Here is an 11,264-nt window from a genome sequence, read left to right on the forward strand (position 1 = left end):
CCTCAGGACTTAATTCTGTGTTTTTATTGTTTTCCTTCTGTTCTGGAGCTTTTATAAATTGCTGGATGTTAGAGGAGCAGTTTTTGCACATGATGGTAGTATTCGTTTGCAGTTACAGCCTGTCACCACTAGATGGGGGCTGAGAGCCGCACATTCTGAGCTCTCCGCCTTCAGGCAAGATGGCAGCAACCAGTGCAGGTTGGGGAGGAGGGGCCCTTTCTCTCACGCACCGATCTGGATTCTGACCAGCTCTCATTCTCTCGTCTCTCGGTGCCTTGGCTTGATGGGGTCCCCATGCACAGAAGCTTTCCCCTGTCAGTGGGTTTCCACTGTACCAGCGGCTGGAGTCCTGGACGATCCCCGGTTGTGCGGCCCCTTCCCCACTCCTTCCCTCACCCGCAGCAGCGATCCCAGTCTCTAGAGGAGGGAACGAAGTTCTCTCCTACCCCGTTCCAGCTCCTCCAAGGCCGTCTGCAGCCTCTCCATCCTCCGTGGTCTTGTTTCTGTAGTTCTCTGATGGTCTGGCATTAGGATTATTGGCTGAAGTTCAGTTTTTCCAATCCTTTGTTGTAGTTTGGAGTGGAGAGAGTCCCAGGTCAGCTCACCCCACCATTTTGCTCTGCCCCTCTCCCTGTCTTCTCTTTTCTTGATCACTTCCTTCCTTCTGCTTGCTTTTGGTTTTTTTGCTCTTCTTTTATATCTTCTTAAGGTGAACAATTAGGTATTTATTTAAAATGATTTTTTCTAATATAGGTGTTACAGCTATAAATTTTCCTCTGCATCCTCGTTTACTTGTTATCAGTTGTGGGATGTTGTTTTTGTTTCATTCATTCCGATTATTTTTAGTTTCCATCGTGATTTCTTCTTTGACATATGGGCGGTTTAGAAGCAAGTAGTTTAATTTCCAAACTTTGAGATTTTCCCACATTTCTTTCTGTTGATTTTTAATTCAATCATATTGTGATAGGAGAACTTGACATTATTTCAGTTCTTTTAAATATATTGAGTGATTTATAGCCTAGCATATGGTCTGTGCCTCTATTCTATACGTGACACCATTCCAATTGGCAGATAAGATTGTTCATATTCATTTTTTAATCTAGTTTTTCTCTCCATTATTGGGAATACAGTGTGACAGTTAAAAAATTATTGACTCAGCTATAAGTTCATTCATTCTGGCTGCTCTGTAAATACACTTTTGCTCTGTAATCACACACCCATCCTTGGGTTATTTTGTGGTGGAGTATCTCCTTGGCTCCTGCATCACTCAGAGCTTCCCCAGTGCCTGGTGCCAGCAGCTCACACTAATCAGCAGCTTCCATGTGTGTCTCCCATTGAGCAGTTTTGCAGTTAAGTATCTCTGGTGAGATGTCCCGTGGACAGCTTTACGCAGCACACTAGGGGTTGGGCTTCTTGAAGATCCATTCTCACAGCCTACGTGCACTGTCCTTTCAGTAAGTGAATGCCTTGCCCTCTCCCACAAGGTCTGCATCTCATTCCTGTCAAGTGGATCTCCCATGGGCCCTCAATCTCAGCCCTGTTTAGTGTTCCTTATATGTCTAGTCTTATATTCTGTAGCGTTCTGTTTACTTACTTGCTAATCTCTCATTATTCTAATTTGCTTATGTAAGTATTAATTAATAGTCATTTATATTAACAGTTTCCTGTTCAAATTACTGTGAGGTTTCTCTTTCTTCATTGGACCCAGCCTGAGAATGGCATATTAAAGACCCCAGCCATTGTTGACAATTTGTTTATATCTTCTTTAATTCTGTCAGACTTTCTTCATGTATTTTGTTGCTCAGTTGTCAAATATGTTTATGTTTATAATTGTTAAATATTTATGTAAGTTGCTCTTTTCCTCCTTATAAAATATTCCTTTTTGTCTCTAGTGACGTTTTTGACATCAAAGAGTATTTTGCCTGATATTGATATAGCCACTTCAGCTATTTTGTTACTATTTGCATGGTGCAATTTACTATGATTTTACTTTGAACCTGTTTATCTATTTGAATCTAAAGTGTGTCTCTTGTAAACAGCATACAGTTGTATATTGTTGTGTTTTGAGATTGACAATCTTTGTTTTTTTCTCCCCCAAGGACGATTGGCCCTGAGCTAACATCTTTGCCAATCTTCCTCTTTTTGCCTGAGGAAGATTGTTGCTCAGCTAACATCTGTGCCAATCTTGCTCTGCTTTAGTGGGATGCGGCTGCAGTGTGGCCTGATGAGGGCTGATAGGTCCCACCTGAGATCAGAACCTGCAAACCCTGGGTGATGGAAGCAGAGCACATGAACTTAGCCACTATGCCAAAGAGCTGGCCCCAACCATCTCAGCTTTCAATTGGAGTCCTTCATACATTTCAAATTTAATTCAATTATCGATATTGTTTACTTTATAACTCCCATTTTGCTGTTTCCTATGTTTTATGTGCTTTTGTGCCTTTTTTACTGCTTTTTTATATTAAATATATTTTTTCCAGAGGAACATTTTACTGGTTCTCTTAATATCCTGAATTATTTTCTTAGTAGTTATTCAGGGGAAGACAATATACATCTTAACATAATACTCTTAAGATTAATATTAATTAACTTCCAGTAAGGTTTAGAAACTGTTTCAATATAGCTCCATTCCTCCCTGCCTTTGTCCCATTTTCATATATATATTACATCTTTATATAGGTCCAACAATACAGTTTTATCATTGTTTTGTGCAATCATCTTTGCAATCAGTTAAAAGAAAGAGAAAAATGCATTTTCAATGTTATCTGGCCTCCATTGTTTCTGAAGAGAAGTCAGCTTCAGTTGCTTGTGGTTCCCTTGTACATAATGAGTCCTCTTTCTCTTGCTTCTTGCAAGATTTTCTACTTGTCTTTGGCCTTCAGTAGCTTGACTATGATGTGTTAATATGTGAATTTCCTTTTGTTTATACTGCTTGAAGTTTGTTGACCTTCTTGCATTTCTAGATTGGTTTTTCCTCATTTGGGGAAATGTTGGGCCATTATTTCTTCAAAGAACTTTTCTGCCCTTTTCTCTGCTCTCCTTCAAAGTAACTATTATACTCCTGGAACTTGAGTCATGTGTATTCTTGCTATGCTTGACTGTTTTCCCAGCAGGTTGTGACATTCTGTTAATTTTTATTCCTTTTATTTTTGTTTCTTCAGACTGGAAATCTCCATTGACCTATCAGCAGGGTCACAAAATCTTCCTTCTGACGACTCAATTTTGCTGTTGAGCTTGTCTTTGGAACTTTTCATTTCAGATATTCAACACTTTATGTCTTGAATTTCTGTTATGTTCTTTTTAAAAAGTAATCTCTCTTTATTGATTCTCTATTTGATGAGCCATTGTAGACATTATTTTCATTTGTCAAATATGGTTTCATTTAGATCTTTGAATATATTTATAATAGCTCTTTTTAAGTATTTTTTTCCTGAGTCCAATATCTTCACCTCCCCCAGAAACAGTTTCTGTTGACTTTTCCCCATGTATGGTTCACACTTTCCCATTTCTTTGCAGGTCTCATTTTTTATTGTTGACAACTGGACATTTTAGATAATATTGCACCAACTCTGGATTTAGATCTCCTACTTCTCCCGGAATTGATATTGTTGCTTTTGTGTACCGACTTGAGTAATTATGTAATCTGTCTCCTTTGCAACATGGAGAGGCTGATGTCTCTGACCAGTTTATTATTATTTTTTTAATTCTTTTTTTCTCTTCTAAGCCTGGCTTCATAGAGTCACTTCTGGGTCACCATAGCTTAGTGGTCAGCTGATGAATGGCCAGATGTTGCCATTCTACCCCTTGACAATGGATCTGAGTGTTGGTTGGGAAACACATTAAAATTCCCAGCTTTTAGCAGACAAAGAGAAACACCATATGATTTCACTCATAAATGGAAGATAAACTAACAGACAAAGAGAACAATTTGGTGTTACCAGAGGCAAAGGGTGTTGGGGGGAAGGCACAAGGGGTGAAGGGGCACATTAATATAGTGACAGACATATAATAATGTACAACTGACATTTCACAATGATATAAATTATTATGACCTCAAGAAAATAAAAAAAATAGATCCTTGACTTTTTACTTTCTGCAGGGCCTTCTCCTGTCACCTCTTTGCATACTCAAGACCTCATATTCAGCCAGAGATGAACAGATGGCTAGGGTTCTCACAACTTTATGCATACACCCAACCTTCCAGACCGCCACGAATATGTCAAATCTTATTAAGAGCTTCTCTGGCTTTCTCATTTCCAGAATTGTCTTGATTAACCTCTGGTTAGTCTCATGATACTGCACCCTCAGACCGTCTGTGTTAGCTATCCATCCCCAATTGTTTGCACTGAGGTTCATATTCCTTTTGCACAGCACCTCCAGGCATGGGGTTTTTCCATACTCCATTCTAACTCATGGCAGTCTCCTAGAGCTCAAAGGTGCTGGTTTTCATACCTTGTTCAGCTCTGGTAAAACAAAGCCAGAGGGAGATGGGAGCATCCCTAGGCTAAAACTCTGGACACTCTCATCGTCCCTTCCTGGAGTTCAGTAGTTTTGCTTGAATAAATGCTTCTTGATTCATTTATGTGTTTGCTCAATTTTCATAGTGTGAAAGTAATTGTTTTAATAATTTTATGCAGTTTCATCATTGCATTTGGGGAAAATTGCCAAGTTACTCATTACACCATTCTGAGGGTCCCACTCAGTTATCTTTTTACTAATTTAAAAAATAAGAAAAAAATATACTTACACACATTTTTATCATGTTGAGAACATTTTATGAGAGTCCAGAATGGGTAAGCTGGGTGTCCAGGAATTCCTCTGCTCAGAGACTCCAGCAAGTCTTCCCAGTGGCTCATCTGAGGGCACAAATGGTTTCACAGACCAGGGCAAAAAATGACACTATTTTAAAACAAAATTTCAGATCAATCCTTGATTTTGATACCTTTTCATTTGAAAACCGAATTTTCTCCCCTTCACAAATTATCACAATGAATAATACCACTTATTAGTCATTCATTTTTTCCCTTAACCTCTTTTTTAATACCTATTGTGATGTAACATGGAAGACATAAAGTTCAAAAGGGGATCCAGTACTCGATTACTGCAATGTGTGAAACGGTTTTAAAATATTATACTGTAGTGATTGCGTTTATTGAGAATTATTTTAGTAACTAGATGGGGAAGTAGCCAATGTTCCTTTTGAGAAATATTCTAAAGAAAAACTAATTTGGTTGAAAAAATTCTAAATAAAGAATTTGTAATGTTGATTGTCCATAGGTCTACAATAAGAAATGTGTAATTACTTATGATTTGGTAACAGTCAAGAAAAGTAAAGTTGTTTACATTTGTATTGCCAGAGTTAAATGCAAATAGACAATATTAACTTTGGTTAAAAAAAAAAAAACCTCCTAAAACACAGATAGCAATGCTAAGAACACAAGAAATTAGCAAGTGAAAGGGATTTAAGAAGAACTGAGTTAGAGACTGAATGATGTTCACTCTCAAGAAGTCCACCCATTTTATTGAGCAAAAATGTCCTCGCCCTCTGTAATGGGTTGAATTGTGTCCCCCCTCCCCCCATAAAGGATATGTTGCCCTGCTAACTCCTAGCTCCTCAGAGTGGGACCTTATTTGGAGACATGGTCTTTGCAGAGGTTCAGTTTAAATGAGGTCACAAGAGTGGGCCCGAATCCAATATGACTGGTGTCCTTATAAGAAGGGGAAATTTGGATGTGTATGCACATAAGGAGAGTGCCAGGTGAAGATGTAGGCAAAGATCAAGGGGGTGTATCTACAAGCCCAGGAACACCAAAGATTGCCAGCAAACCACCAGAAACTAGGAGAAAGACCTGGAACAGGTTCTCACTCACAGCATCAGAAGGAACCAAATCTGCTTAAACCATGATCTTGGACTTCCAGCCTCTAGTGCTGTAAGAGAATAAATCTGTGTTGTTGAAGCCACCCAGTTTGCGGTGCTTTGTTATGGCAGCCTGCAAGCAAATACACGCTCATTCTCTCACTCATACAGTGGGGGTTAAAAATAAAAAACAACCCCAGCAGAGTAAACAGCAGCAGCAGCAGCCTCCTGAAGGTTTACAGCATAGAGAGACGGTGGAAGAATGAGTGCCTAGGCTCTCTTCAGCTGGAAACAACCCCATTCTTCTTCAGAGAGCTGCTCCTACCACTGATCAAGAGCCACAGCCCTGTGGTTTCAGTAAAAGCTGCCAATCACTTTCCCTCTCATCTCCAGGTGACAGATGATCTGCATCTTGCTTTGCCATCCAATTAGAGCTTGGAAAAGGGATTGAGTTCCTCCCTAGAGGAGACATCAGAGTCTAGAGCTGTTGGCTGCCGTGTCTTCCTTACTGTGAAGGAAGCTGATCTGTCGTGTGAAGGAACAGAGTCAACATACAGAAGGAAGCGGACTTGAGTGGGAGACAAGGAGAGAAGCTGATGGTGTGTGAGAACCTGGTCTCAGCCATCCTCAAAGCTCAGCTGCACACAACCTTTCCAGCTGTGTCCTGTCCTGCTTGTGGTTTGTTCATATGAGCACTTGCATTCCTCTAAGCTAGTTTAGTTGTGTTTCTGTTCTTGCAAGTAAACAACTCCACGTTAATATACCACTGGAAAATTAAGTGGATTTTAGTATTCCTATATGCCAAAAGTGTGGTTTGGGTGTCTTGAGCAGGTGCCTAAATTGATATCACAGATTTAAAAAGGGTTTGAAAACCATAAGCGTTATCATCTTAAAGTTGTACTCAATGCATGTTTTCATTAGATCAAATTATATAGTGTTGGAATTCAGAGTTACTGTTGCATGGGGAGTCAGGTATTAGTAATTCTGATGACATAACTTTATCTCTCTGTATAAATTTTTTACAAGTTATTTCTTTAAATCTTGCCCTGTGTCTTTCTAACAAGTCGCACTGACATTGAATCAGAAGGAATATTGAGTTGCAATTTTAAATATCACTCATCTTCAGCCAGGGACTCACTGAACTGAGACAGACGGTATCTGGGCATTATAAATTCACCTCTAGACTCTTCCAACAGGGCTTGTTTTTCTGCCACAAGCTTGTACCTCCTCCAATTAAACCTGCTACTGCCACAACATTAATCTTTTTAAACCTCATTCAATCATCTATGTGTTCATTCATTTGCTCAGTAATTCACATGTCAAGTTTTTATTGTGTGCCTATGTGTGACCATTACTCTGATTGGTGTTGGGAATGTTTAGATTCAAGGAATATAGCACCAGCCCTCAGGAGTTTCCAGTCAGCACACAGTTCATGCCAATTCTTGACTTGAAAATGGTCCATACCTCCAATGGCTCATAGGATAGTGTCAGAATGCCTTGGCTGACCAAAGTGTCCCTTAGCTGGAGTTGAAAGTTCAGCTAACTCAAAAACTGAGAAGTCAGCTGGTGACCAGGAAGGTAATCTGAAGCATTCAGATAAGTTGCCAAAACTCATGGAGGTATCAGGAACTAGAGCACGAAACTTCATCACAGCCAAATGTCGGCCAGGGAAAGTATGTAGCTGTTAACCCCTCCTGTGTGAATCAGCCCATGCAGCTGAGCCCTGGCTTATAATACAGGCTTAAATGTGGACTTCTGGGTTGACTTCAGACAGGAAGGTTGAAAATACAATCGTTTGCCACCCTTGGAAAGTGAAAAAAAAAAGGCTTAATGACTTATTCTTTGCTTCATTAATTCATTCATAAAATCACCAAATATTATACTCCAGTCATGGTGTTGGGTTCATAGAGTCTAGGACAATAGTGACCTGGGGAGTATGGAGCTTGCACTGTCTCTGGCAAGATGAGTGTTGAACCAACAGCTATAATCATGGTGAAGGATTACAAGAGCTCCTCCCCTCATCTCCCAGTCAAGAAATGGCGGCCCCATCTATGCCATTACTCAAATCAAAAATGGAGGCATTGCCCTTGACACCTCCTGTGATCAATATTAGCTATGTGCCCCAATACCCGGTTTCCCTCCACTGTTTTCCACAGAGAATAACTCTACTTTTCCCTCCCCTTGACCAAATGATCCTTGCCAATGAGCTGTGAGTAGAGGTGACAGGTGTCACCATTGTGTGGAAGCATTTACAAGTCAGTGCATGATTGTATTCTTTTAATCCTAATTCAGCAAGCAGCCACATTCCAAGTGCAGCGTCTCCATCAACCTGGGTCTTTGATGGGGACAATGTGGAACAAAGTCCCTGCTGAATTTCCATGGACATGGAGCATGGAGGGGGAGTTAATCTAAGTTGTTCTAAGCCATTAAGATTTTGGTGCTGTGTGTTACACAGTATAGCCCGCTCATACTGAAGGGTATACTTCACTATCTCTCAGCATCATGCAATACATCAGCAGTTCCTGTTGACTAATTCAAGATAAGTCCTGGGTCTATCCACTTCTCATCATCTCTTTACAGTCATCCCAGCCCAAGCCACAAGCCATCTTTTGCCTGGACCATTGCAATATCCCCTCTTTGGTCTCCTTGTTTCTACTTTTGGCCACTTAAATAGACATTAGAGTGATGCTTTTAAAACTCAACTCAAATCAAATCATGTCAGTCTTCATTCTGAAACCCTACAATAGCTTGCTGTTAAACCTAGCAGAAAATGTAAACTGCTGCCATGGGTACAAGACCCTACATGGTCTTCCTCCCGCCTGCCTGTCCTAACTCGTCTCCGGTCACATTGCCTTTGTTCATTACACTTCAAAAACGCCAGCCTTCATTTCCTTTCCCAAGGTTCCAAGATGTCCCCTCTGCCCGGAATGTTCTTGCTTTGACCTTCACTCACCTGGCTCCTTTGCTTCAATGTCACCTCTTCAGACAGATCTTTCCTGACCAGAAAACCAAAGGAGCTTTCTAGTGCGTGTTATTTTCATTTTCCACATAACACTCATCACCATCTGATGCTTCTCTTGCTTACATGTTTGGTTGTTTTCAGTCTATCCCCATGAGAAGGCCAGCTCTTTTAAAGCAGGGGCCTTGCCTTCCTTTTTTTGAATATCTCCCTAGAGCTTAAGGAGGTCTTTAGTCAAAATGTGTGGCCTGCCCCAATGAACGAGGGATCCGTGTGTGAGTGAATGAAGGAGCGTGTGCTAACAACTACAACAGGAGTGCTGGGCACAAAGGAGCTTGCTGCCGGGGAACAATCCACCAGCAGGGACTTGTTGCCAACAGTGACTTCCACACCCATTTTTGTGCAAATCTTTCATCCTGTGCTAGTGAGCTGGTCTATAAAAATTAAAAAAACAGCACATAAGTGAAATCTCTCCTCTCTGTCTTAAGAGAACAAGAGGAAACAAGCTCCTAGTGCAGCACTTCGAATGTAAAGTGGTGAAGGGTTTTAGGGCACCATAATAGAGTGTTATTCCTTTTGTGAAAATCCCATTCCTGGAGATCTTTAAAAATAGGATAATATAAAGATGTAGTTTAATTTTTACTCATTTCTGAAACCCCATGGTTATTTCAACAACAACAGCAATGAGGGATGTTGCACAGAGAGTTGCCATAGACATCTCTCCATGATAGTGATCGCTTGGAAGCAGTGGAAAGCTCCACACTTAATAACTGTTTCAGTGTTTGCTTTTCTCTTTTATTTGAAGATGTACATAAATGATACTCAACAGAAATAGTGGGCTTAAAAGAGGGACCCGCCTGTCTTTTTGTTGTTGAGGCGTGTTTAGGTTTGTCTTACCCTCTTGGTAAGCATTGGATTATAATCCAGTTGTGGCTGGATGATTGTCTGTGCCTTTCCTTTGATCGCAGTTTTGCGGCAGGTAAGAATCCTGATGGGTTGAAAACGCAGGCAGTTTTTTGACACTGCAAAATGTCAAACCATAGAGAATGAAGCTCCTTTTGGCTAATTTAAAATAGTATTTTGCTTATTTTTTCCACTTCATGATCTTCCTTTTTTCTCTGAGACAATACCACTATTATTTCTTCTAATTCTAGTTCTTCTGGTTACAATGTCCCATTAGGTTTGGACTTAAAGGTTGTTCATATGGGGTGAGACATTCAAAAAAGAAATGCTCCAGGAAAGATTCTGGTTCTCTTAACCTGACATATTCGGGAAGCCTGGTGACGTGTTTTATGGGGTATGTGGACATGGGGGGCTATCTGATACAGCACTGAAGCAGTCATAAAGTTTGTTTTAACAGACATTTAAACAAAGCCTGCTCATTCTTAAGTTTATTGAAATTGATCACTTGCTACCTGGACTGAAACCATAGAGGAATTTATTGGTCCCCAAGAGCATTGGCATTTGAGCGGCAAGCTGGGTAAACTGAGGCCTAGAAAGGATTCAACCCAGGGCAAATGGAAGTGGGGGAATTGGCTCTAGTTTATAGGTTTCCAGGACTCAGGTCACAGGCAATTTTCTGGCCCAGGGGTGCAGGGTTTTGTTTTGTCTTGTTTTCCTTTTTGGTTTTGTTTTTCAATATCAATTTAAGCTTGAATGGCTGATATTTGCTGCTAAGATTTTAGGCAAAATGCCAAATATTTTCTTCACAAAGAATTGGCAAAAGCCAAAAGCCTGCTGATTTTGCTTTGGTGCTGTGTATAATTTTTTTTCATATATCTTCACAGCTCATCCTGCCTGATCTTTTTTGTCTTAAACCTTTATGATATATTTATAAAAATCTCATGCTTTTGTATAATTCTAAAAGAATTCCAGAAAGGAGGAAAAGATCCAGGATACTCTGGTAAAATTCAATGGAATTTAAATTCTAGGAAAGGATCTATACTCTGGGCCTCCTCCACCATCCCAGATTCTCAGCACAGCCCGATGCCTCCCTTCCTCTCCTACTCCAGCCGAGAGGGGTTCTCTGAGTAGTGGATATACTACCTTGAGTCAAAGATCCCCACAATTCCTTAAAATGATCTAAGAATTTCAAATAAACAAACTGAGACATACCACTGGAGAACAGTTAAAAGAAAATAGAACATCCCTTCAGTCAAAATACCCTGCATCTTCATACAGCTTCATGACACATGACAGGTAGAAGATGACATTTCCTATAACTAGTCAAAAATAAAATCTATGTTGAGTGTGAATTGCCTTTAGAAAAAAAGACAAGAATATTCCCCCCGCCCTCCCCTCCCCGCCCCAATAATCCTGAATCTGTAGTAGGGTCTCTCAACCTGGAATCTTGCTCCAAAGTGGTGTTTGGGCGCTGGGAGGGGTGGGAAAGAAATGGTTCATTGTTTGTGGGAAGTTAATAAGGGAGAAAACACACTTGATTCCTAC

At 40.3% G+C, this 11,264-nt stretch overlaps 1 protein-coding gene across 1 annotated transcript in view; it reads left to right on the forward strand.

Annotated features, from left to right (window-relative positions):
• The window catches only part of LOC138922038 (uncharacterized), a 28,741-nt gene extending 21,624 nt beyond the window's left edge, over positions 1-7,117 (forward strand). Inside the window, exon 4 of the mRNA XM_070258822.1 lies at positions 6,251-7,117. Coding sequence (XP_070114923.1) covers positions 6,251-6,261 — 11 coding nt within the window. The 3' untranslated portion in view covers positions 6,262-7,117. The remainder of the gene's footprint in view (positions 1-6,250) is intronic.
• Positions 7,118-11,264: the final 4,147 nt, after the last annotated feature.

The sequence above is a fragment of the Equus caballus genome, unplaced genomic scaffold (assembly GCF_041296265.1).
Source record: "Equus caballus isolate H_3958 breed thoroughbred unplaced genomic scaffold, TB-T2T haplotype1-0000340, whole genome shotgun sequence".
Taxonomy (NCBI): domain Eukaryota; kingdom Metazoa; phylum Chordata; class Mammalia; order Perissodactyla; family Equidae; genus Equus; species Equus caballus.